This window comes from Oryctolagus cuniculus, chromosome 10, assembly GCF_051225735.1.
Source record: "Oryctolagus cuniculus isolate XC-2025 breed Fujian yellow rabbit chromosome 10, ASM5122573v1, whole genome shotgun sequence".
Lineage (NCBI taxonomy): Eukaryota > Metazoa > Chordata > Mammalia > Lagomorpha > Leporidae > Oryctolagus > Oryctolagus cuniculus.
The window spans coordinates 81474372-81502324 of NC_142876.1; the positions used below are offsets into that span (position 1 = coordinate 81474372).

A 27953-nucleotide genomic window follows, 5' to 3' on the forward strand; every position below is an offset into this window, starting at 1 on the left:
ATGCCTGCATGTCAGTGCTAGGCCTGCCCCTGCTTAGCTTCATGGCCTTGATCCATTTTCTTAAGCCTTTCTGTGCATCAGTTTTCTCTTCTGCAAAATGGGGCTAAAAGTAGGACCACCCTGTCTGGTGATTGGGAGGACTCAGAGCAAGATAATGCGTGCAGCTGTCTTAGTGCTGCACTTGGCCTCTGAGCACTCTGGCTATGTCAGCTGACACCTCTGATGGTGACTGCATATTATATGACTGTCACCCCCACCTAGAGGGCAGAGACTTTGTCTCTGTCCCATCAACTTGATGGACAGAAGACTGGCTGGCTGGAAAGAAGGCAGGTCATATTATGGGTTATAAAAACCCATAATCCTACAAAAGCTATTTTTGTATCACTCCAGAAGGTACTAACAGTAAGTTCATCTAGTGTAATCTTTTACGAGGAAAAAAAGCTAAATCAATAACTCAATGATTTTTTGTTTTGCTTCAGGTAATAACAGGGGATCACCCTATATGAGTCATTATTTGATGTACGGTCATACACTTCAGCTGCAACTGCCCCAAATTGAGTCATTTCCAGGTGAATTCGCAGCTAAATGATTAACCTACAGTGATCGTGCTGTTAAAAGCCGAGCCTCCTCTGATGTCTTTCCTGTCCTTGCCTAGGGTTTAGACGTCCGGGGGACATCTACTTTCAGTTTGTCAAGATTAAGAAAGACAGTTGGATCTTTTTCTTCTCAGGCTTTCCTTGGGCTTGCATGACCTGAGGCAGGTCTCTCCTGGCCAGCCGGAGGCAGGTGCACAGGGCGCTCAGCATTTTTGTACATGCTGAGGCACATTCCTTCTTGCCTGGATACTCCAGCCAGGAGGGAGCTTGCTGCCACGTGACTGCCTATGGGACATGCCTGTGAACCTCCTCCCTCGATCTGTGACCTCCATGATACAGGAACAGTGAACAGATTTCCTACCTACGGGGTGTATCCGGAAACCACTTATGAGATCAACAGACCCTGAAACTCACAGAATCAGGGGCCTGAATGACACAGAAATGTCAACAGAATAACTCGACTGTTTCTCATCAGTGGAAAGACAGATGTGGGATCCAGATAGCTCTGTGTAGTTCCATGTCTGGTACTAAGTGGCTCAGCTCTATCGGGTAAAATTAGACTAGTGGACTTGAGAGTGCTTCCGAGCATAACCTTATCACTTACTATGTTTATCTCAGCCAGGCACTGGGCTAATTGCTTCATGAATGTAATCTCACTTCTCTTTCCATCAACCCTCCACAGTAGGCAGTGCTGGTCCCATTTTACAAATGAGGAAACTGAGGCTCAGGAAAGTTAAGCAGCCTGCCAAATAGCACACCTACAAGTAGTAGAGCCAGATGCAAACCAAGGCCGACCGGCTTAGTTCAGCTGGTTGGTATAGGCTTTGTCAGGGAGGGGACCTGTGCATTATTCAGCAACAACAACAGGACCTCACCCATAGTAGGTGCTCAAGAAATATCTGTTGGTGAGAAAAGAATGAATAAATGACTCTGAAAGCTACTGAAGTGCCCATAGTTTGGTCTCCCAGAAGTCTTTCAACGTTGCCTCCTTGTCTTGCCGCAGGTGTTTAGGAGCCATTGGCACAGTGCGCTGGGGAGCAGGGAGAGGTCATTTCTTCTAGTTCTTTAAGAGCATAGACGTAGGAGCTAAACTCTAGGTCTCAACAGAGTGGCTTCAGCATCCAGCACGATCATGATACGAGTATAAAACTGTGCAGCAGATTATTCTAAAACAGTCAACTTTATGTCTAAGGATAAAGGACATTTCTTTTGGTTGCAATATTTTACACAAATTCGCTTTCATGACAGGATTTCATCTCACCATCGTGTTCCATGACACTTTTTTTAAGATAGCATAATTCATGACTATCAGACAAGCTCTCTTCCTATTGTAATTTCTTGATTGTCTCTTTGTTCCCCTTCTTTTTCTATTATCTATTTGTTTATTTTTGCAATCCCAAGGTAATTTGAGATTGCTGTCTATAATCTACTTTTGTATGTTTCTTTTCTTTTCTTTCTTTCTTTTTTTTTTTTTTTTTTTTTTTTTTGATACCAAAGGGCACAACTAATCTTTCTGGAAGACTGTAGAATAGAAAGAAATCTGGAAGATCTAATGTAGACTTATATTTTTATTTACAGCTATTTCCCTTTGATTGCTACTTGGGGGGTGAACCAACAGAATGGAAGACCTTTCTCTCTGTCTCTCTCTCTCTGTCTAACTCTGCCTGTCAAAAAAAAAAAGATTGTTATGTTTGTATAATGAAAATAATACTTTAGAAAGTATTCCTGTTCTATACTCTTAACTCTGTGCCACAAGGCAAATAAAGCCCTTTTTTCTTTTTCTTCTTCTTTTTAATCTCCAAGGATAGAAATGTTGGCTTGTAACTTTTTTTCTGTTTCAGTATGAAATTTACAGGAGTGCACACACATACGTACATAATATATGGTCGTCCTACTGTATAAGCTACCACGCCCTATTAAACTCCTACCCTATACAGATAACCATTGTTCTCCAGATATTAGAAAACGTGACATGTGCTTTGCTTGCTTCTATTATTCTTTGAATTTTGGTCCCTTTCATCAAATGCAGACTGTTTTCGTTCTTTCAGCTCCTCTTAGTGCCTCAGATGAGTTAGGGCATCCTTTATTATAGGTACAAGGGGCCACAAGTCAGGGCCCCCAGTGGGTGTTCCAATGACCAATTTTCAAATCTCTGCATGATTTTCCCCAAAGGGGGCCTCTGATAGGTCCCTTAAGAGAAACACTAGCAACAAGAAGGGAATGAAGGCAGGTCCGTTGCCTGTCGTGTGCTGGGCCCTGGCATCTTGCGTGAGCTGTCTTTTGGGGAATGAGGCCACATCACCTCAGCTCCAGTACCACTTTTCAGAGCTTCATCCTGGTACTCTGAGGCCAAGGATACAAAAACAGTTTAAAAATCACAATAGAAGAATGATTTCAGAAATTTCCATGGATCAACCAGCTTCTATCTAGCTGCCAGCTACAGTACAATTAGAAGTATTTTCCTAGTGACTTCAGACAGTGATAAGAATCATAATAACAATAATAACATGAAATGTCTACAGGACACCCCTAATGCTTGGGAGGTAGAAATTTCACTCTGTATAAAACAGAGCAACTTGGGTTCATTTTATGTGGATTCTTCAGCTATGAAAACTGAATTCAGAGGAGTGCAAGAATATGATCACACTTGTAAAACCACTTAAATTGACAAAATATTTTGTCCTAGTGGCTTCATATTACTTTTATCAGTGGAGAGAAGAGCTCACTGGTAGTGTCCACATTTTGTGTACCACTCAAGCCTCATACGTTCTACCGTGCGACCCAGGGGCAACGGTGATTACAAACCAGGTTCTTGTTCCAATCCACGATCCACGTTTATACCATCACAGGTCCATGTAGGGGATGACATTTTGCATAAAGTTTTAAGATTTCAGGTGAAGAGAGAGATGGTTCTCTGGCTCTCACATTTAAAAGCCCTGTCTTCTTACCTCCAATAAGTCCTTTTGCAAAAGCAGTTGCCATCTAATTATTTCCATTCTCGAAATAAGCCCAAGCCGGTCACCTTTTAAGTAGGGTTTTTGCTGGCATGTTTGCTCCGGGAGGTGCTGGATGGAGTCAAAGGCACTAGAATTTCACATTTGTAAGTGATAAGAGGGGGGAGGCAGTGGCTGTCCGCGATCATGTTTCAAGTCCAGCCCCTGGGTTTTTGTGCGTGTGGGAATGGCCGCGAAGGAAAACATAGCTGTGCTGCCTTGCTGCATTGTAGCTCTTCCTGTCCAACCTGTTCACGTCCAGGGTGAGTAAACCCCGGGCAAAAATGTCTCCCTAAAACAGCCGCAGGAGAAATTCGTGCCTGGGCTCAAAGCTGTTGGACTTCCCAGGAAGTATCACCCAATTGCAAATTACCCCCTATTTCAGAAGGGTGTCTCTCTACTTTTCTCTCTCCTCTCTCATCTGGGAAAATCTCCAGGCGAGTGGAACCTTCGCCCTCCTCCCTCGGATGGGAGGAAGGCGCTGGGCTGGGGAGGTGTCACTCCCAGAGTTGCTGATGTCAGTGGCGGATCAGCCGTGGGAGGCTTGGTTTGTGAAACCAAGGTCCACCTAGGTGGTGTCTGATGAAACTCGCCTCAGAGCGCACCGGCGCCGCCGTCGGGGCGGGGGGAGGCGGAGAGGATGCCGGGGCTGCCCTCACGTTTCTCCCCGGATTGGGGAACCTGTGGATTTAAAGAAGCGAAAGGCTCACGACTACGGACATTTTAGGAAATCGGTATGTCGCTTTATGCTTTCACTGTTTCCTCTTGGACCCTGGGAGCGAGCTGTGGGGCGCAGACATTGCCCGGCCGCGAGGCGCTGTGTTCTCAGCGGGTGTCTGTTTCTTGTGCTTCAGGAGGCAGGCGCAGGCTGAATGCTTTGGCCCCACGGCTGCACCTGCCTACACGGGATCTTTCAACTCATTCTGTCCCTGTCCCTGTCCCTGTCCCTGAGGTTTACATGTTTGTGAGAAGTCCGCGTTCCTGTCCGTACTTCAGGAAATGGTTTCGCTGGTACTGGCTTGCCGAGAAGGGCTTATGATTTACACAATTTAAAAGCACTCTCTTAAGAATCTTTGCGTGTAATTTTCAAGTGCATCTAAAGTCTTAACCTGCAATGAAATCAGTCTGCTGGTGAAGTCCTAGTGGAGAGGACTGACTGAGGCTCTGGCCACCGTAAGGTGTTCTACTGGGTCGGGAGTGAGCCCAGAAGACACAGCAAGGCATACTCGGGTCTGTGAACGGGTTGCATTTCACCACATTATTTGGTTCTCAGGTGCGCATTTCTCTGCGTCCTAACCTACTGGCAGAGCGCTGCGTGCAACACTAGATTGTCAGCCCTGAGAACAGAGGTTGGATTCTGTTTACGCGAACTCAAGTCTTAAGCTTAGAAACCAAAAGGGCAGGCTCAGCATTCACTCCCACCCTCACCCCTGCCCCCAATTCCTGTTCGGTGTCTGCGCATTTAGGGGAACTTTCCGAAGTGGGAAATGTTAGCACCGAGAGTCCCCCCTCCCTGGGGGTTCCCTGTTACTTTCACTTTGCATTCTTTTGAAATTTAATCGCTAATCTTTTTGAAACATGCCCTTGAATACCTTTCCATTTAAATATGAAATCAACAACTTTGAGCAGAAGGCTTGAGTTTACAGGAATCTGTGCTGATTTCCTTATCATAAAGTTGAGTCAGAGGAAAAAGGGCCTGTACGTTCCCCCCCACGGATGCTTGGTTTTATTGTTCAAGGAAGATTTATTGGTAAGGCGAAGTTTAATAGTTAAAGATCACTGTCAGGAGAAGGAATAAAATGGTTTCAGGTTACAGTCACTTTGTACGAATGACTGAATATTGATGCGTACTCTTATTAGTGTACCTTGTTAGGAACTTAATAACTTGATTATTAATCTTAGAGACATAGTACAAGTAAAAAATAATGAAAGGTGGATGGCCTCTCTGTTTTCTTAATCTTTTAGTTATTCCAATGGAAACAGCTGGAGAACTTATATTTCCGTGAGAAAAAGTTTGCTGTTGAAGTTCACGACCCACGAAGGTGAGAACAGACTTTATATATGGCCCAGTCACTATGATTAATGCTGCCTTGAGCATTTATGTGCGAGTTTTTGTGTGAACATAGGCTTTCATTCCTATTGGGTATCCAAGCGTACTCCCAAAAGTTTGTGGGGAAATGGAATTAAAAAGTAAGTTTATGATGGTGCAAAAATTTTCTGAAATTCACACTTTTTTTTCTAGTAAGCATTTTCTGTGAACTTTTCCAAAATGCTAGACCATTTTACATTTATTCCCACCAGCTTTATATGTGGCTCCAATTTCTCCATATCCTTGCTGACACTTGTTACTTTTAGTGTTGTGTGTATGGGTGTATGAATGTGTGTGTTTTATTGTCATTTTGGTAGTATAAAGTGGTATCTCCTTGTTTCTTGATCTACAATTCCCTCATGACTAATGATGGCTGGGCTTATTATTATTATTAATTTATTTAAAAGGCAGCAAGGCAAAGACAGACAACTGGTTCACTACCCAAATGCTGTCAACAGCTGAGACTGGTCCAGGCAGAAGCCCAGAGCCCAGAACTCACATGGGTGGCAGGGGCGCAGGTATTTGGGCCATCACCTGTTGCCTCCCAAGGTATTCATTAGCAGGAAGCTGGAATCAGGAGCTTGAACTTGGTTAGGCTTTCCAGTATGATATCTGTGTGTCCAAAGTAGTCTATTAACCACAGCACCAAATGCCCACTCCACTTAGCATCTCTTACGTGCTTATTGGCCATCCCTATAACTTCTTTAGAGTAATCTCTGTTCCAGTCCTTTGCTCATTTTTAATTTTCGTGTTGCTGCTCATTAAAAAAATGCAGTTGCCAAGTTATTAACATGAGTTAAGGTCAGCATGTAGGTTCTTTGAGCTCTAAAGAGAACTTGGTCAGTCTTTGTGTGGTTGATTTTTGCATTGTCCCAAGAGAATGCTCATGGGTATGTGGAGATCTGAGGGACTGGAGCAAACAGCTGTGAGAAGAAGATGACCCTAAGAGATGTTCCTGCAATGAACATCTGGAACCTCCCCATCTCTCCCCCCCACAGGATCCGCCTCCCATCCTTCTCTGTCTCTTGTTTCCCCCATCCCCACTCCCTTTTTCTCTGTTTCTTTGGTGCATAGGCAGGCAGCACTCTGGACCAGTTTTGGGCTTGTGTGTTTTCAGCCAATGTTACTACATTCCCCCTCTGAGGATGCTCGGACTGGCCAAATCTTCCTAAATCTGACATACTTTTTCACCTTGAAGCAGGCACTGACCAATGGTCTTGGTTGCCCTGTCTTTAGACTGTCACCTTTATTCCCCACCGTTTGTGATGTTTGCATATCATTAAGGTTTCAAACAAAATGTTTTTGTGCAGTCTATTGAGTGTGTGCATATATTTGTTATTAATATGCTAGCTGATATAGAAAAAAATTACCTGGATCTGATTAGGTTTGTCATAAATGAAGAAAATTAGAAACTGAGACCCCCATCAGCCTAACTTAGTGCAGCAGAAAGACAATTAAGAAGGAAGTTAATGATCAACATTGCTCACTGGGGACATTCTGGGTCATGCTGGGCCAGAGGCAGATAATTTAATTGCTGTCCTTAATCTTTCAGAATTTCAGTGTCAAGAAGGACCTTTGGGCAAAGTGGCCTCTTTGTACAGACGTGGTATGCAAACTCTTCTCTCATCAAGTCCATCTGGGTAATGGCAATTAGTCAGCATCAGTTTTACTTGGACCGGAAGCAAAGCAAAGTAAGTAATAAGCATTCTATAGGGACAAACCCATCTTATTGTTGCTTTCTGTTCAGAATATAAGCTTTCTCACAAAACATATACATTTTTGTTCTTAGGATTGTTTGTTTTTCCTTTTGACCTTACTACCAACTATTTTAGTGTTCTCCACATATAAAAGATGGGAAGTAGATGAGCTAATTTAAAAGTTGTAAAATTGGCCAACTTTTTGGCATGCATATGTATGTGCAATGGGACATTTTAAAGTTAGTGACTGGGGCAGGCATTTGGTGCAGCAGTAAAGAAGCTGCTGTGTTGCACACATCTCATATCAGAGTCTGTGTTTGGAGTCCCGGCCCTTCATCTGATACAGTTTCCTGCTAGTGTGTACCTGAGAGGCAGGCAGATGAAGGCCTGAATCACTGGGTTTCTGTCACCCACGTGGGACACCTGGATTGAGTTCATGGGTCTTGGCTTCTGGCCCAGCGCTGACTGTTGTGGGCATCTAGGGGGTGAAACAGCAAGTGGAAGATCTCTCTATCTCTCTGCCTCTCAGATAAAACGAAAATAAAAATATTGGGAAAAAATTTGATTAAGTCAGTGACTGGATCATGCTGTGAGAGATAGCTTTATAAAATTATTGAAGCATTTTATCTGGAAAGCTTAAATCTTTCTTATTTACATATATATTTTTTTACCACTATTACGTTAGTATCAGAAGTTCTGAATTATCCTTGCTGTTTGTGCTGAAATGTTTTTATAGCAACTCAACCATTAACTTAAATGTGTTTGATTCAATTAACTCTTTATTTTATTTTGATGGGTGTAGCTTTGTTGGGGGCAGGTTGGTGCTCTGATATTAATTTGAAATACGTTTAGCTACATTCGTTCCATTTGCATGCTGTGTTCCTCTTAGGCAAAAATTCCTTCAGCCAGGAGCTTGGACGACATAGCAATGGACTTGACAGAGACAGGAACCCAAAGGGCCTCCAAACTGGTGACATTGGAGGCGAAAGGTCAGCTCATCATGGCGAGCAATGGCAGTTTAATCTCCTCAGGTAACATTTGGGGGAAAAGAGAAAGTTTGTGCCATCTATATTTTATGTAACATTTTTCTTGGGTCACATACCATTTTAAAATACATCTTTTAATGCATGATTTTGGGATAAAGGCATATCAAAACCTACAGCAGGCAATATTTTGGAGTATAGTTTCTAAAGTAATTTTTAAAAGAAAGAAAACTAAATTATAGTCAGGTTGTACAAGTACCTCTAGATGTCAAGATCATGAGTGCCTGGGGGTGACTTGAAAGGATATTTCTCCCCATTCAGTTCCATCAACTTCTTCCCTCAGTATTTAGCTTCCGACGCAAGTAATTGTCTGATTCTTCGTGTAATATAAAAACATGATTACATGTGCTCCACCTTCAAATGTGATTGCTGCTCCCAAGTCTTTTCTCTAGAAATTCTGGAATTTCTTATCACTAAGTGTATGTCCCTGTGCTAAAATGATTTTTTTCCCATCTAAATCCCATTATCAGCTCGGGAGTCTGCAGCATAACCCTCCTTTGCCCTGCTTGCTTGCTTGCTTGCTTTCTAAGGAAACATGAGAATGACTCACAGAGAACAGCTTACCTTCTCTCCCGCTCAGAAACATGAAATTTTCCTTGGCCTTGTCTGAAATAGTACGCATTTTATCATTGCCTCCAAAATGACTAAGCCAAATGCAAAAGGCGTATTTTCTTACCAGGCTCTTTTTGATGCCCAGAAGCATGAGAAAAATGTTGCCCAGTTTCCTTTTATTATGTTCAGAAACAAGGAGCAAAAGAAATAAACTACCATTTAATAGCAGATTTAACTTTAAAATCCTTTGTCCTTTAAAAAGGAAGGAAATCTGCCTTGTACAAACCTTCCCCGCCCCTCTCCCTTCCCCCACTAGGTTCCCAAGACTCAGAAGTGAGTGAGGAGCAGAAGAGAGAGAAAATCCTTGAACTCAAGAAGAAGGAAAAACTGTTACAAGAAAAACTCCTGAAGAAAGTCGAGGAGCTGAAGAAGATCTGTCTGCGGGAGGCTGTGAGTGCCCCGTGCTGCTTGAGACTCTTGGCTGTGTCTCACGGCTCCGGCTACTGTCAAGGACCTGCCTCTTGATGCTGTGTCCTATTTTACAGGAGCTCACGGGCAAAATGCCAAGGGAGTACCCACTGAGCGTTGGCGAGAAACCGCCTCAAGTCAGGAGACGTGTAGGTACCGCATTCAAGTTAGATGACAGCTCGCTGCCCAGCGAGGAGGTAGGAGCATCATCTGGTTCCTTTGGTTTTAGGATCAGTGTTGTGGGTTTTTTTCTTTGTTTGTTTTTGTTTTTGTTAATGTGTATCCAAGAAGCAAAGAGAAAGACAGAAAAAGAGAGTGCTCCCATCTACTGGCTCACTCTCTCAATGTCCACAACAGCTGTGTCTGGGACAGGCAAAAACCAGGAGCCAGGTACTCAGTCCACATCTTCTGTGTGAGTGGCAGGGCTCCAAGCACTTGAGCTGGCACCTCCTGCCTCCCAGGGTGCACATTAGCAGGAAGCTGGAATCAGGAGTAGAACTGGGAATGAAACCCAGGCATGCTTATATGGGATGCAGGTTTGTTTGTTTGTGTGTTTGTTTGTTTAAGATTTATTTATTTAAAAGGCAGAGTTACAGAGAGAGAGAGACAGAGAGAGGGAGATATCATCCATCTGCTGGTTTACTTCCCAAATGGCTTCAGGGCTGGAGCTGGGCCCATCTGAAGTCAGGAGCCAGGAGCTTCTTTAGGTCTCCCACATGGGTGCAGGGGCCCAAGGACTTAGGCCATCTTCCATTGCTTTCCCAGGCTTTAAAAGAGAGCTGGATTGGAAGTAGAGCAGCCGGGACTCAAACCAGTGACCATATGGAATGTCAGCACTGCAGGCAGTGGCTTTACCTGCTACGCCATAGTGCCGGTCCCATGGGATGCAAAAGTTTTCATAAACATTTTTTTAATATTTTTTTATTTTATTTTATTTAATGAACATAAATTGCCAATCATAAGCATTTTAACCACTTGGTTAAAACACATGCCCCAGCTGCCCTTTTTATCTGACCCATTGAAACAGATAGCATAGACCAAATGCAACTGGTTTTTTTATGTACACTCCAATTAAACAGCTGTTTAATTCGCCACTTAGAACACTGGCAACCCAGCTTCTCTGCTTCTGATCCAACTTCCCACTAATGCACCTAGGAAATCAGCGGAAAATGGCCTAAGTACTTGGATCCCTGCCACCCAACATGGGAGACCAGGATACAATTTCTGGCTCCTGGCTTTGGCCTGGCCCCAACCCCTCCATTGCAGCCATCTGGGGAGTGAACCAGCAGATGGGAGATCAGTCTCTCCCTCCCTCTCTATCTCTGTCACTCCACCTTTGAAATAATTAAATAAAAAATGTGGGTTTTTTTTTTTTAATCTTTAAAAATATTTGAGTTGTTTCTTACCATCTTTACTCCCCAAATTGGAGAAAACATTCAATGAACCAAAATGTTTATAATTGAAAAACAGTATAAGAGTTAAGAACTCCAGCATTAGAGTCTTTCATTTAAAACTAAGTCACCAGTCGGCGCCGTGGCTCACTAGGCTAATCCTCCGCCTGCAGCGCCGGCACACCGGGTTCTAGTCCCGGTCGGGGCGCCGGATTCTGTCCCGGTTGCCCCTCTTCCAGGCCAGCTCTCTGCTGTGGCCAGGGAGTGCAGTGGAGGATGGCCCAAGTGCTTGGGCCCTGCACCCACATGGGAGACCAGGAGAAGCACCTGGCTCCTGCCTTCGGATCAGCGCGGTGCGCCGGCCGCGGCGGCCATTGGGGGGTGAACCAACGGCAAAGGAAGACCTTTCTCTCTGTCTCTCTCTCTCTCACTGTCCACTCCTCCTGTCAAAAAAAAAGAAAAAGAAAAACCCTAAGTCACCTTTGGCAAATTGTTTAACCCCTCTGTAAAGTCTCATTTTTTCTCATTTCAATCCTTTCATCTATAAAAGGAGGGTAAGGATGGGTGCAGTATTAGGTAATACATGCACAGCACTCAACTCTGCTCTGAAGTTAAAAGATTTATTAACCAATACTGAGCACTTTGTTATTTGAGTGTCATCAGCCAAAATTCCCCTACCCATGCTTCTCATAGAAATGTAATCATCATAGCCTTCCAAAACGATAGCTGCTCCTTTCAGTAATAGCTTTGCTATTTATTGAGTGCTCACAGCTCTGGGCTAAGCTTATATATCATTTCATTTACTCTTCATACTTGTATAATATAGGTGTTATCTTCATTTTGCCAATGTAAAACATGGAAGCATTAAAGCAATCAACTAAGTGTGTCCACTGTTGTGCAGCCAGGAACCACAAGAATCAAACTCACGTGTCTCCAAAGCCATACATATGAATATAACATTCTGCATCCATGAGTCTTGACTTACTAATCTCTTGCAAACTGTGATCTTCCCAAGCAACTTTGTGAATGGTTCATTCCCTTCTTTCCCTTCCTTGAGCAGGGGAGAGGTTTAGGCTAATGAGAAGTACAAGTTAACGTGGGTGAGAGCTGTCTTCTTGAAAATTGTTTGCGGATGTCTATGCCTTGAAACTCAAGAAAAGGGCTATTTTACTCTCAAAGAGCTGTGATTTAGGAATGCACGAGCGGTTTTGTTTATTACCCAGTGTATGGGGGAGTGATTGTATGTGTCTGTCAAACTAAAACAGCATCATTGCATAAATGCAGGACCCTGCTCTGCAAGACCTGGAGAGTAATTTTCTAATACAGCAAAAGCTGGTTGAAGCCGCAAAGAAACTTGCCAATGAAGCAGACCTTTGTAAAACCGTGAAGAAAAAAAGAAAACAAGATTACACAGACGCAGTGAAAAAGCTCCAGGAGATTGAAAATGCAATAAACGAATACCGAATTCGATGCGGGAAGAAACCCAGCCAGAAAGCAACAGTTATTTTACCAGGTTAGTAAAATTAAGGGTTTTTTTTGTTTGTTTGTTTGTTTTGTTTTTTTTTTTTTTTTTTTTTTAGAGAGTATTCTGGACAGTATGTAGCATTTCCAAGCCAGCTCATTTGGTGAGCAGTGGAAGAAAGAATAGAATTAAAAGTAAGTGTGTTAGGATTAAAATGGTTTGGAATTCTAGTCTTAGCAGAGTGTAAACTTGATTCTCAGTGTGATTGTAGTACTCCACGATGGCAGTGTTCTCCGTTCAGGCTGAAAGAGCTTTCACAGCACTATTGGTTCATGAGACAGACTCACCTTTTACTGAGCTGATGTCAGTGCCAGAACTACTTTATTTTTTTATTTTTTATTTTATTTATTTATTTATTTATTTTTTGGACAGTGAGAGAGAGAGAGACAGAGAGAAAGGTCTTCCTTTGCCGTTGGTTCACCCTCCAATGGCCGCCGCGGCCGGCGAGCTGTGGCCGGCGCACCGCGCTGATCCGATGGCAGGAGCCAGGTGCTTCTCCTGGTCTCCCATGGGGTGCAGGGCCCAAGCACTTGGGCCATCCTCCACTGCACTCCTTGGCCACAGCAGAGAGCTGGCCCGGAAGAGGGGCAACCGGGACAGAATCCGGCGCCCCGACCGGGACTAGAACCCGGTGTGCCGGCGCCGCAAGGCGGAGGATTAGCCTAGTGAGCCGCGGCGCTGGCTCAGAACTACTTTAGATAGCACACGTAGTAAGAGACAAGGCTCACTCAGTAGTTTCTGGAAGGTTTTTGCTGTGGCCAAGCATGAATTTTCTTAAGGACCGATCTGCCCAAGGGTGGAGAGAGAAGCGCTCTTACAATTACAGTCCTGCGTGGAGGCTGTTTAAAGATGTGAGCAAGTGGTCATGATTGAATAGGACATGCAGAAAGGCGGGGTACAGAATTGTCACCACAGTATGATCCCCCCTTTTTATTAACACGCACACACGAAGACTGCTTAAGGACTGTTTCTGCATACTGAGATTGGGGGCATTCTAAGTAACTTCATATTCTGTATTTTGTATGGCTTTTCTATTCAGAAAAACAAATAAACTGAGAAGTCTCTTTTAGGTACATTTCAATTCCAGTTGGCCCTTACCTATATATTAGCACGGTTTTTACTCTTTGTCATTGGTCAAAATGTAATTGTATTCCTCTGATTTTTTTTCTTCTCATTTTAACATCTGTGAAATTGGAATAGTTCTTAAACTAAATGATGTGTTACAATCATAATTTGCAAAATCTCTTTTAACAGGGACATAAAATAATAGATTTGATGAAATATGTAAACTGGGCTATACTTGGGTCTGGGGCACATGATTTATAAAGCAGACAGAGGGCTTTTGGAGAGTGAAAGACTCCAACACAAAAAGAGTTAGTCAACTGCAGCTGGAGCGTTTTAGGGTAGCTTTGACTCTGAATGTGAAATCCAACTGGCTTGGGTGATTAGCACTGCACTTAACTTTCAGGGCCATTTGTTATGGCCCATTCATCCTCAAACTGCAAGATCCAAGTGTTCTCCTCAACGGGCCTAACATTTGGGCAGCAGATGGTGCCAATGGTTGAGCATATATTGGATAGAATTTTTTAAGTGCGCTTGACAGCTGACTGTACTGGCACCTCGCCTTCAAGCTCCACTGTGTGCCTAATTAAGAGGTAGTCCACTTGGCTTTGATGGAGATCAACATTTGAGATTGGATGGAGAGGTTCCCTTCTTAATGGCTTTGAAGCTTACATTGAGATGTTGTGTCTGTCTGGAACTTTGTGCCCAAACACTCAGGCCAGAGAAGGAATGCTTTGCTAAAGCAGTTCAGCACACCTGAGATGTCTCTTTTTACTAAACACATCATTTATTATATATTGGACGCCAATAATGCTCAGGGCATTATGCTCATTTCCAATGCAAGTGCTGTGTGTAGGCAACAAAAATCGTAAATACAAGGGTACTTCAAAAAGTTCGTGGAAAAACAGGATAAACGATAAGTTGATTCTGATGCCCTTGCATGGTTTTTTTCATAACAGACAGTTTTCATGACATTTTTAGAGACTCCTTGTCTAGCTGACATCTCTGAGTACTTGCCAGGAGCCAGACTAAGAACTGTGCCACAGGTACTATTGCTATTGCCATCTTAGAGTCAGCCAAATGACGCCTAGAGAGATAAGTAATTTGCCCAAGGTCTCATAGGCAGTAAGTGACAAAACCAAGATTGAAACTAGAGGCAATTTTGCACCCCCGCTGCCAGAGAACATTTTAGATATATCTGCAAATATTTTTGGTTGTTAAAACTGAAGGGGAGGGGCCAGCACTGTGGAATAGTAGGCAAAGCTTTCACCTATGGCACTGGCATCCCTTATTGGTGGCAGTTCGAGACTCAGCTGCTTCTCTTCCAAGTTTGGACCATTCCCAGCCTTTGCAGCCATTTGGGAAGTGAACCGGCAGTTAGAGGATCTCTTTGTCCCTCTCTGTGTAACTGCCTTTCAAGTAAATCTTTAAAAAAAAAAAAACAAAACTGAGGGTGAGCATGCTACTGACACCCAATGGGTGTCACTTACAATGCACAGGACAGCTCCTCAGAACAATTATCTATCCAGAATATTGCTAGTGCCACTACTGAATCCCAGTGTGGTGGAAAACCTCATGCACCAGTAAGTGTCTATGCTGTATTAGGAATAAGCTTCTTTGTTCAGGAGGACTCAAAAAATAAGTTATACTCACAGACTCTCAGAGAGTTCAAATGTGTTTTATATAACATTTAGCGTTCATGACAAGAATGGCAAGAGTTTTCTTTGCAGTTTGTTGGTTGTAAGAACTAAATGTATAAAGTTTCTTTCTGGTAGAGCAGAAACATTAAAAACTAGTTTAAAGCCAAAACTCTTTTGAAATCTGTTCCATTTTAAGAAATACAGTTGGCTCTTCATGTCCATGGGTTCCACATCTATGGATTCAACCAACCGTGGATCAAAAATATTGGGACAAAAATGGCATATATACTAAACACATACAGATTTTTGTTAAAGATTTATTTATTTATCTGAAAGGCACAGTTAGAAGGAAGGACAGAGATCTTCCATCTGCTGATTCACTTCCCAAATGGCTGCAACAGTCGGAGCTGGGCCAGGCCAAAGCCAGGAGCCTAGAACTGCATCTGGGTCTCCCACTTGAGTGGCAGGGTCCGAGCATTTGGGTCATTTGCTGTTTTCCCAGGTGCATTAGCAGGGAGCTGGATCAGAAGTGGAGCAGCCAGGACTTGAACTGGTACCCATAGGGGATGCTGGCATTTCAGACAACAGCTTAACCCATGGCAGCACAATGCCAAGTGGAGACTTTGATTCCCTAAACAACACTGTTTAACAGCTACTTAATTGCATTTGCATTGTATTAGGTATATTATATGTAATTTAGACGTGGTTTAAAGTATATGGCAGGATTGTGTGGGGTTTTGCAAATATGTCATTTTATACAAGGGACTTGAACATCTATGGATTTTTTTTAAAGCATGTATTTATTTATTATTTGAAAGGCAGAGTGACAGAGAGAGAGAGAGACAGAGAAAGAGGTCTTTCTGCTGGTTCATCCCCAAATGGCCAGAGCTGGGCCAGTCTGAAGCCAGGAGCTTCTTCTGGGCTCTCATGTGGATGGCCTGGGCCCAAGTATTTGGACCATCTTCCACTGCCTTCGCAGGCACATTAGCAGGAAGCTGGATTGGAAGCACAGCAGCCAGGATTCAAACCTGCACTCTGATTTGGGATGCCAGCATTGCAGGCAGTGGCTTAACCTGGTATACTATGACATCAGCCCTGCATCCGTGTATTTTGGTATCTAAGGTGGATCACAGATACTGAAGGATTATGGTAATCAAATGTAATATTTGTACAAGCAAAAAATGTTTTGGTCTTTGACAGTAAATGAGTTCGTTCTTATCATTATTATTATCCTTAATACACTGTAATTAGTTACATTTATCTAAATGACAGTAACATGCACGCCATTGAAAATTGCCTCATTGAATTCAAATTGTATAAATGCGCAATTACACTGAAGGTGCTTATTTGTGTCCACAGAAGACATAATCCCATCCGAGAGTAGCTCCTTGTCGGACACCACCACCTCTGACGATCGTAAGTGGCTGCCACTTTCTCAATTTGAACCTGTTATAGATTCTGAAATTGAAAGATGAATTTCGAAGGCTAAGTAAAGCAGACTTGTCTTTTGGAGAAAGTAGAATAAGCTGACTTCATCGATAGAAAATAGTTAGGAAACAAGGTGCACAGTGAGCGTCTGCTCAGGTTATCTTCAGTGTTAAAAATAAGACAATCCAAATCGCATGACCCCAAGGAACCAGAAAACCTTACCATGAGGAAGTCTCCCAATAAGAGTTTTGAATTTTTTTCTTTTAACTTTTTAATTATAGACTCTGAGATTTGGGTGGATAGGACAGAGTCCTTCACCCAGCTTTCCCCGTTGGTGACATCTGGAGTCTACTATCAAAACCAGGATGTTACAATGTTGACTTAGTGGGTTATCACTATATTCTGGATAAGTGAAAGTTTATTTTGTTTTCCTAAGAACAAAGACATATTTTAGAAATGGAGTTACATGTCATGTCATCATCTCCTATAGGTCGGCTATGTCTGTTGTAATGCCCTATGCTGGTTCAGTACACTGCATGATGGGATAGGCTTCATATCAAGAGATGGAATGTTTCCTTGTGATCCCTTGTACTTAACCCAATGAGTTGGCTCTCTATCTGATGACATTTGAAAAATTCTGGGAAGTCACTCCACCCCTCCCCCAGTCCTGACTGCTTTGTATTCCCTGATGTTTTATGGTGCATAAACCCCCACTATTTCATAATTCTTCCTTTGAGCCAAGATTTGGCCAGACTTGCCATTCCTCTCTGAAAATGCCAACTATCGGGGTAGATCCTACAAGTTTCTGATGATGCATCATGAATCAGATCCTTCCCATGCTGTGACTGGATGAGCCATTGGCCAGAGAGGCCTGAGGACTTTAAAAATAGAGGTGAGCCAAAATATTCCAGGCCATTTGCTCCTGGCTCTTGAGACATGGGATTTTCCTTCATAAAACTTTGAAAGAGATATAGTGTCCCCCATTCCGCGCGAGTGACTCTTTGCTTGGAAAGATACCCATTGTATTGGCAAAAATTGGTTCAGGCCCCAAATCAATATTCAGGAATTTCCTTTTTCAAGTGTATAAAAGACAATAATTAATTTCTTGAAAGTTAATGTATTTAAAAACATCCTCTGTGGAAGAAAGCTTTGATCATGAGACCTTCCAATTTTTTGGTGATGTTGGCAAGGTGTTTATTCTGCTTATATGTTTACCCACTTACTCACTCATTCATTTACTTATTACAGCCATTGATGCCTTCCCTCTTGCTGGGCAGCGACCAAGTTCAGTACCTCATTCTCCAAGAATTCTGCCCCCCAAGTCTCTCGGGATTGAGCGAATCCATTTCAGAAAGTCATCCGTGAACGAGCAATTTGTGGATACCAGGCAGTCCAGGTGAGCAGCAGTATCACCAGTAAGGTTAACACCATGCAACAAAGAAACCTCTTCCAAAGTGATTGGCACATTTCTGCTGGTTGTTTTAAGATTTATTTATGTATTTGAAAAGCAGAGTTACAGAGAAAGAGGGAGAGGCAGAAAGAGAGAGCTCCCATCCCTTGGGTCACTCCCTAAATTGGCTCAATATCCAGGGCTGAGCTAGGCTGAAGTCAGGAACCAGGGACACCATGGGTGGCAGGGGCCCAAATACTTGGGTCATCTTCTCCTGCCTTCCCAGGTGCATTATCAGAGAGCTGGATCAGAAGCAGAGCTACGGGGACTTGAATTGGTACTCCTATATGGGGTACAGGCATTGCAAGCAGTGGCTTAACCCTGTGTGCCACAATGCCAGCTCCCTTCTGATTGTTCTTATTTTGCCTTTTGGAAGATGCTCTCTTGTAAACCTGAGCATAGGAACTAACCCAGTTATTTGTCATTGAGAGCAAGTGAAAGTGTTTTTAAGAGGTCTTAAAGTGATTGACTGTCTAACTTGATTTTAAAGTCCATTTCGTTAGAGGGATGTGAATCGTGTGGATTTGGATATAATGTCCACAGTACAGCTTCATAACCTTGAATCTAAGGAAATTGTTATTGAACACCCCTCTGCCAAACCAAGTGACACGACTAACTTCTGATCCTGCAAATTTCTTTTTGCTTACGTGAGATTTAAACTCAATTATAAATCTGTAAAATCAAAAATACAAGTTTTTTTCTCAAATATGTCAAGTGAGTATTATCAGGGCAATGAGATAACAGACCAGTGGTTCCTGGAATTTGGTTGTATGGACCAATATTATTTAAAAAAAATAGGACTCAAGATGTGGTGACCGACTTGACTCATCAGAATGTTCAAACGAATAGCACCCTAATCCGTGAAAGAAATGTCACTTAACTCTCCAATATAGAGGTGGGCTTTAGCCTGGCAGTTGAGATGCCCTGTACTATATCTGAGTACTCAAGTCTGATGCCCACCTCTCACTCCCTAGCATTACTAAATAATTTTTAGAAAAACCTTTCATCATCATTGCATTGATAATAATAATGAGATGAAATTAACATCTGTTGAGCGCTTACTATATCCTAGGCACTGAATATTGAGTTTAATCCTAACTACAACCTTACATTGTAACTCCTGTCATTACCATTTACAGATAAGTAAGTACACCAAGGACTAGTGTCTGTGAATAGCATATTTGTATTCATCAAGGAGTAAATGTGGGAGTCAAGATTTGTACCTCAGTAGACTAGAACTACAGACTGAAGTTCATGATGTGTTTTAGTCAGCACAGTATACTGCATCTCAGGAGAGGTAGAAGTTAGCCTCAAAATAAAGGAAGATTATCCAGGTGGAATACATTTTACTTATGAAACTAGAGCCTAAGGGCCAGCATTGTGGCATAGTGGGTTAAGCTGCCTCCTGCAATGCTGGCATCCCATGTGGGTATCAGTTTAAGTCCCAGTTGCTCCATTTCCTGGAGCCTGGGAAAGCAGCAAAAGATGGTCCAAATACTTGAGCCCCTGCATCCACTTGGAAGAACTCTGGGGCTCCTGGCTTTGGCCTGGCCCAGCCTTGGCCTTTGTAGCTATCGGGGGAGTGAACCAGCAGATTGAAGACCTCTGTGTGTTTGTGTGTCTCCCTTCTCTCTCCATAACTCTGACTTTCAAATAAATAAATCTTTAAATATAACTATAGGTATATATATAGAGAGATAGATATATGTGTGAAACCTGGCTTTCCCAGGCCATAGCAGAGAGCTGGATTGGAAAAGGAGCTGCTGGGACTAGAACCGGTGCCCGTATGGGATCCAGCACCACAGGCAGAGGCCTAGCCTACTGCACCACAGCGCCGGCCCCGTGACTTGCTTTTATAATAAGTAAAAACTTAAACAAAAATTTTTTTAAAGATATATTTATTTCTTTGAAAGAGTTACAGAGAGGAGAGGCAGAGAGAGGGGGAGAGGTCTTCCGTCCAATGGTTCACTCCCCAATTGGCTGCAATGGCCGGAGCTGTGCCTATCCGAAGCCAGGAGCCAGGAGCTTCTTTCGGGTCTCCCACATGGGCACAGGGACCCAAGGACTTGGGCCATCTTCTACTGCTTTCCTAGGCCATAGCAGAGAGCTGGATCAGAAGTGGAGCAGCTGGGGCTCAAACCGGCGCCCATATGGGATACCAGCATTTCAGGCCAGGGCATTAACCTGCTGTGCCACAGCACCGGCCCCTTAAACAAAATTATTTGTAATTTTAAAAAATGTACCTCCTGTTGTGTTCTCACTGGCTGAGAGGTAGTCAAAGTGATTTAAGGATGTAGCTTTCTGGTCTAGGACCCGGGAACCAATAACTCCTGGGCCAGATCTCTCTCTCTCCTGCCACGTATTTCTGTTTAGGCCATGAGCTAAGCTTGGTTTTTTTATATTTTTAAACAGTTGAGGCAGGAGGGAGGAATGCAAATGCAATAATATTAAGTTTATTTTATATTTTTTTGCCTTTGTGTTTGTGACTCTGAGAGTCAGACCACATGGTGCTTCCCTAAAAGTCACTGTGGTTGTCCCAGGATAGGAAACCACAGAGACCCCTTCCCATCTCTGTCCCGGGGTTCCCCTCCCCCTCAGCGTATAGGGAGCTTATGACAAGGCTGCCAGAGATCTTGGGAGGTTCCTCCTTTCCTGAATCTCTTTTTTTTTTTTTCTTTTTCACCATAGAGAAATGCTATCGACACACAGCAGCCCCTACAAGACTCTGGAGAGGCGGCCCCCAGGAGGACGGAGCATGCCCACCACGCCGGTCCTCACTCGCAACGCCTATAGCAGCAGCCACTTGGAGTAAGCCAGCTTCCTTCCTGTGGCTTTGGCTCTCTTGGTTTCTGCTTTGATGTTTTGTCTTGCTGTGTTGGTTTTCTCTATCGATTTAAGTGACTTGCAGCATTTCTGGTTCTACGTCTTCTACTAACTTAGAGGTTCAGATCTGTCAGCACCAAAGCCGTGTTTGATTTTAGTATCTCCATTTTACCAACCAGGTAATGCCCTCTGTCCTTCAGTGGTGAGGGTGAAGATCGTAACGATAGCAGCACTTTGGAGATGTTTCGTGAGAGCTGTGCTAAATGTTTTATGTGCAATTTATTATTTAGTGCTCACCAAAGCCTGCGGTGAGGTGGATATTAGATACTCGTACAGCAGGGACATGGCCAAGTCACGACTCAGTGCAGGTGTCTCTGACCTCAGAGCCCAATTTCTGCTCTACCACGCAGTGAAACCCCTGCTCTAGTCTCACTTGTCCTGGTAGCCAAAGACATTCTGGGTTGTTTTTTTTTTTTGTTTTTTTTTGTTTTTTTCCTGTTCACTTTATTTATTTTGAGAGGCAGAGATAGTTCCTACTCATTCATTTATTCCCCCAAATGCCTGAAACAGCTGGGACAGGACCAACACAAATCCAGGTGCCAGGACCTCAATCCCATGTCTCCCACATGAGTGACAGGGACCTAAGTCCTTGGGCCATCACCTGTTACCTCAGGGTGTGCAGTAGCAGGAAGCTAGATTCAGGAGCGGAGCTCACACTTGAACCAAGGCACTCTCATATGGCATGTGGGTGTCCCAGTGGGGATCTTAACTGCTGAGCCAAACACCTGCCTTGTTTCCAGGCTTTAATGCAGGTTGTACATCATCATCATCAGTGTATATCCTCCCTACCCTCCGGGAAGCATTTGGCCTGGACAGCTGATATAACCAAGTTCTTTCTCATTTTGACCATGGTAATGAACTTCTGATTGAATAAATGGATTCTATGTGGCACCTGCAGTGCCAGAGTTACAAAATCATCCAGTGTGGGTTTCTTTCCCCCTCTTTGGGTCCTTCTTTCCTTCTTTTTTCCACATGTGCCTTTCTTCTGTTTCAGACCCGAATCCTCATCTCAGCACTGCCGCCAGCGGAGTGGAAGCCTCGAGTCCCAGTCCCACCTGCTGTCCGAGATGGACAGCGAGAAGCCATTTTTCTCCCTCTCCAAATGCCAAAGAAGCAGCAGCACCGAAATCCTTGATGACGGGTCTTCATACACCAGCCAGTCGAGCACAGAGTATTACTCTGTGACGCCTGTTGCCGGTCCTTATTACACCACCCAGACATTGGACACTCGTGCCCGGGGTCGGAGAAGGTCAAAGAAACAAAACGTCTCCACTTCAAATTCAGGAAGCATGCCCAACCTGGCACAGAAAGACAGTTTGAGGAACGGCATCTACTCGAAGAGTCAGGAGCCACACTCTTCCAGCTACTACATTGCTGGGTACGCACCCTACGCAGAGTGTGACCTGTATTATAGTGGCGGCTACGTGTATGAGAATGACACGGAGGGCCAGTATAGCGTCAATCCCTCCTACCGGTCCTCAGCCCACTATGGCTATGACCGCCAACGGGACTACAGCAGATCCTTTCATGAAGAGGAGGTCGACCGGGTGCCCCATAACCCATATGCAACTCTCCGGCTGCCCAGGAAGGCGGCCGCCAAACCTGAGCACATCACCAAAAACATCCACAAGGCCTTAGTCGCTGAGCACCTGCGTGGCTGGTACCAGCGGGCCTCTGGGCACAAGGATCAGGGGCACAGCCCCCAGACCAGCTTTGACTCTGACAGGGGCTCACAGAGATGCTTGGGGTTCAGTGGACTCCAAGTACCCTGTTCTCCAAGTAGCCGAGCGTCTTCCTACTCTTCAGGTAAGAATATGGGGGAAGCATGAGACCCCTAGATTTCACTTATGTCATAGCCCCTGCCTACCCAAACCTGTGCCTCAGGGATTCTCATACAAATACCCAAAGTCCTAAAGGTGGGAGCCATTCACTGGAACCACAGTCAGAGTTGCCAACTGAAAAACAGTTGTCTCCTGCTGTCCAAAGAACGCAGAGCACACGAGTCTGAGCACATAAGTAGCAGACGAAATCCAACACACATTTTCTAAAATTTTTATCTATTTGAGAGGCCAAGAAACAGAAAGTTCCTGTATGCTGATTCACTCCCCAAATGTCCACATAGCCAGGGCTGCTTGGTCAGGTGGAAGCTGGGAGCCAGGAATTCAAACCGGGTCTCCTTACGTAGGTATCAGGCACCCAATTCTGTGAGCTGTCACTGCTGCCTCCCAGAGTCTGTGTTAGCAGAAGCTGAAGTCAGGAGCTAAAGGTGGATTCCCAACCCCACACTCCAATGTGGAACGGAGACAACCCAACCAGTGCCTTAACCACCAGGCCAGTTGCCAGCTCCTCAACACACGTGGACCGAGGACCCACTCTACATGCTGCCCTGTGGCCATGGTCCTCACACGCCTTATATCTTTCCAATCTTCACATTGACTGCCACATTTCTTCAGTGGGTTCAGTTCGTTGAGTTTTACATATTTTTTTAAAAAGATTTATTCATTTATTTGAAAGGTAGAGTTACGAAGACAGGGAGAGACAGAGAGAGAAATTTCATCCACTGGTTCACTCCCCGAAATGGCCACAATGGCCAGGGCTGTGCCAGACTGAAGCCAAGAACAAGGAGCTTCTTCTGGATCTCCCACGTGGGTTCAGGGGCCCAGGTGCTTGGGCCATCTTTCACTGCTTTCCCAAGGACATTAGCAGGAAGATGAATTGGAAGTGGAGCAGCCAGGACTTGAACGAGGGCCCATATGGGATGCTGGTGCTGCAGGTGATGGCTTTATCTCCCATTTTATATTATAAAAAGTTGATTAAACCCAATGGGCAAGCGGAAAACACTGGGTTTGATCTAAAAACTTACTTTGAAAGCCCAGGTACCTGCATCAGCTTTGTAATAATTGTGATAGGTGCTAGTATTTAGTAGGCCCTGTTCTAAGCACTTTGCACACCTTAGCTCCATCCATTATTCATAGATACTCCACCCTATGGTTGACTTAAGGGATTTTCAGAGATAATTTGGACTGGAAGAGATGTTTGTTTTAGACCCTTTATGTTCACCTTGGCCTCTGGCTACCCTAACCTTTGTGGAGGGCTTACTGCACGCCCTCAACTGTACTAGGTATCTTAAATGGAGAGAGTGGGGCTCGGGGAGGGTCTGCTTATGGTTTCACATATCCAGCCAGTGAGCCAGCACACCCACACAATGTTGAATCACTTGGCGTAGAGAGATATGAATGATGAGTAATTTTCAACCTGTAAATATGAATGAATTCTTGAACTACATGAAAACCTGAGGTCTAAAGTCCTGCCTCCTCCCTTAAGCTTGACACCTTAATGAGATGTAATTCCCAAGTCATTGTGCAATGGTGAGCCCAGTGTTTCATAAACTTGTTGACAGGCATTTCCATGGAGATTCTCTGTTTGGGTTCAAGCATGCTCCTGTTTTTTAGGACTTTGGACTTGTGCTAGGCCTGTCCCATCTATTACCACATGTAACATGTGGAAAGGCTCCTCTGGTTACCTCTTGTTATTTGTGTCCCTGATCCAGAGAACATCTTTCTGCCCCCCAAAGCATAGGACACTGCACGAGAAACATTCACAACCCCAACCTGGGCAGAGTGTGACAAGGTGAAAAGCAAACAAGGAGAACTGAGATGCCTGTGGATGGGCATCGGGCACAGGGCCGTGGAGAAGCAGGTGTAGCTTAGGAACCTCAGGATTCCTGTCTGCTGGCTAAGTATCTGGGGCAAAGGTGAGAATGGAGTTAATAATTCCTGGTTCAGTTCCAGTGTGAGCCTTGCTGTCACCACCAGGATGTGACCCTACAGACCAAGTTGTTGGGTAATTAAAGGGATGGCATTAGTGCTCCCCAAATTCCCTTCTGGAGCTTTCCTCTTTCCTATTTCCGTTGTCCAGACATAGAAAATCAACAGATACGGGGGAAGATAAATTTCCAGTTCTTTGCCAGATTAGTGTAGTCACTTCCAGGCCCCCACAGTCTCCCTCAATGACTCAGTTTCAACGGAAACGACAGTCACCATTGGTTTGGTGTTTACCATGTGCCACGTGGCATGCTGAGCATTTTATATGTGTTGTTGTTTATTGTTGTTGTCCTAACTGTGCAGCCGAAGCAGCTCTGGCTTCTAGAGTTTACACAGGACTGACCATGTCCCAATGCTAGTAAGTGGTGGAGTGGGGATTCTGTCCTCGCTCTGACATCCTCATCACTAAGCCCCAGAGCCTCTGACTCTCTGATTTTGGAGGTGTTCTTGGAAGCTCAAGGGGACAGTCTTCCACCTGTTAGGAAGAATCTTGTGATCACTGGTGCATTGTGGGTGTGAAATAGAACAGAGTAGGTCAGTAGCCAGGAACAGGAAATTGGAGAGGGACAGGAAAGATCGTGAGCAACTCTGTCCTTTGAATCTGGGGCGACCAGTGTGGCATTGTGGTCACCCCCGTGCATCCTAGGCATGGAGCAGGACTGGTTTTATAGAGAGAATAGCAAACACCTGGTGATGAGGCATTCATTGGGCTTTGCTCCCAAATTATGCCTTGTCTTCTTCCAGTTCTGTCCCTCTATAAAACTAAATCTCCCTGAATTCCTTCCTATACTGGTTCCCTACCCAACCCGTCTTTTATGACAAAAAATATGCCAGTGGTCATTGTCGCCTTTGATTTAGTTGTAGTCAAGCCTCAACAAATTGACTTATAGGAGAGGGTATTTAGCTTAGTGGTTAAGAGATCTGTGTTCCGCATTGGAGTACTTGGGCTCAAATGCTGGCTTTCACTCTTGACTTTAGCTTCCTGCTAATGTGAGACCTGGGAAGTAGCTGTGATGGCTCAAGTAATTTTGTCCTTACCACCCACATGGGAGACCTGGATGGAGTTCATGGCTCCCTGCTTCAGCCCAGCCCAGCCATGGCAGCTGTGGGCATTGGGAGAGTGAACCAGCAGATAGGAATGTTCCCTCTCTCTTTCTCTCTCTCTCATAAATAATTTTTAAAAAATAAATCAATTTACGAAAGCCTCTTCTTCCAGTTTAGAACTGAAGCTTTGCTAAATGGGAATGTTGTCTCAGTATATGAGATTATTGTTGCTTATCTTTTGGGTTTTTCTTTAATATTTTTGACAGACAAATGTGTCTTCTAATTCATCTCATTCTCATTAATAAAATAGTAATAGTTATTCAGGTACAGTGCCAAAGATTTTCATAATTACTTTACTTAATCCTGGTAGCATACATTCACAGAATAATTTTATAGTGCTGCCTCTACTCCACAGATGAGAAAGTTGATGCTTTAAAAGGGTAAACATGAGGTCACATGACCAAAAGGTCACCCAATTAGAGTAGGGTCCATGTTGATGGCAAATCCCGGTTCTGAATCTCTCCCCTGCGCCCAGCTGATTATACAAGGGACTTAAAAATCCATCACAAAGTTGTACTAGAAGATACTGCCCCTGTCCACTAAAGCTTTTGAAGCCCCTTCTTACTAAAGTACATCTCAGTGACCTAAACCAGTTTCTGAATATTGCCACTAATTTGTGCTCTCTTTGCATTCTTATTTCTAGTGTCTTCCACAAACGCTTCTGGGACCTGGAGGACCCAGTTAACGCTAGGGCTCTCCGAATACGAGACGCCAGCACATTCCTACACCAGCTGCTATGGCAGTGTCTACAATCCTCTGCCGTCTCCCAACAGGTGAGAAAGCTATGCTGAGATTCTAGGAGCCTGGTCCCGTTCCTAGGAATTCAAGAATCCCGCTTGTCTGGATCATGAAATCCCCTTGAGAGGGAGTTAGCAAGCTACTTGCTGAGAAGCAGCCAAGCTCATTCATTTACCTGTTACCCATGACTGTTTTTGCACTATGACGATTGAACTGAACTGTGATAGACACTGGCCCTTAGAGTCTGGCCCTTACATTCTGAGGCTGAAGGTTTTTTTTTTTTACTATCCTGCTTTTTTTTTTTTTTTTTTCCCATTATAGCACTTGAAGCTCTATATCTATGTGTCCATTTCAACTTTTCCCGGAGCCTTGCAGAAAAAAGCTGCATACTCCAGAAAAGGCTGTTCATACCAGAGTTCCTCCTGGACAGTTGGTGGACAGTTGATTTCCAACACTTGCTGCTTTTTTGCATCTGCCCCTGTGTTCATTAAGAAGGAACAGTCGTGGGCAGCTGTCCTATTTGCCTTTAAAAAGACGTTCTTTGTGGACATTACAGGAAACGCATGAGAACAGTTTGCTAAAATGGATTTTTCTTCTGCAAACTCTGCATTGCATGTTTCCAAAATTCTTCTTATACAAAATTTGAAGAGTTCTTTTTTCCTTGTTATTTTCTCAGTATCATCCACAGCCAAGTTGCCAAGAAGTAGAGCATTTCCGGATTTTTTTTTTTTCACTCCTTTGAGGCAGTGTGCTTTTAGCTATGAGAGAGTTACACAGACTGTAACTTAGAAAGGTCACTACGCTGGTGGATTTGCGGGGTAGCAGTTTCTTATTAAGGCACTCAGTGTTGCAAGCACACTGGAGATGCTCCACCCACAAAGCTTTGTTTCTCTTTGCCACATTCAGCCAGAGTTTTTCTTGGCTTAGATAGATTAAGCCAATTGTCTCCACTCAACAAAGGGTGTGCTCAAAATAGAATTTTAATGAAAATACACTTCAGGGGATGTCAAATAGCTGGGATTTCTGTAAATAATGTTAGAGAAGGAAATAGGAGCAAGGAACCAAGTGCTGGCCCCAAATTCGAGCTATACCTTCTCTGTTTGGTTCTAAGCATTTCGTGTAATACGTTTGCAGATAGTTTTCATGTTTACATGATTTCATTATCCTTCCTGTTGACTCAGAAATTTTTTAAATCTGGCCGGCACTGTGGCTCACTTGGCTAATCCTCCACCTGCGACGCTAGCACCCCAGGTTCTAGTCCCGATTGGGACGCCAGATTCTGTCCCAGTTGCTCCTCTTCCAGTCCAGCTCTCTGCTGTGGCCCTGGAGGGCAGTGGAGGATGGCCCAAGTGCTTGGGTCCCTGCATCTACATGGGAGACCAGGAGAAGCACTTGGCTCCTGGCTTCAGATTGGCACAGCGCCGGCTGTAGCGGCCATTAGGGGAGTGAACCAACGGAAGGAAGACCTTTCTC

At 44.0% G+C, this 27953-nt stretch overlaps 1 protein-coding gene across 13 annotated transcripts in view; it reads left to right on the top strand.

Moving 5' to 3' along the window:
• Positions 1-27953, top strand: part of FRMD4B (FERM domain containing 4B) — a 366145-nt gene that overhangs the window by 334018 nt on the left and 4174 nt on the right. For 9 of the 13 annotated variants that reach the window (XM_089305914.1, XM_051851478.3, XM_089305911.1 and 6 more), the window contains 11 exons: positions 5555-5631; positions 7231-7369; positions 8265-8406; positions 9287-9420; positions 9516-9635; positions 12114-12342; positions 16413-16469; positions 17730-17877; positions 20620-20739; positions 21809-22620; positions 26386-26515. In XM_089305914.1, coding sequence (XP_089162040.1) covers positions 5555-5631; positions 7231-7369; positions 8265-8406; positions 9287-9420; positions 9516-9635; positions 12114-12342; positions 16413-16469; positions 17730-17877; positions 20620-20739; positions 21809-22620; positions 26386-26515 — 2108 coding nt within the window. Of the gene's footprint in view, positions 1-3730; positions 4324-5554; positions 5632-7230; positions 7370-8264; positions 8407-9286; positions 9421-9515; positions 9636-12113; positions 12343-16412; positions 16470-17729; positions 17878-20619; positions 20740-21808; positions 22621-26385; positions 26516-27953 lie in introns of those variants that run through there. The other 4 variants (XM_089305916.1, XM_089305918.1, XM_089305917.1 and 1 more) reach the window with 3 other exon arrangements.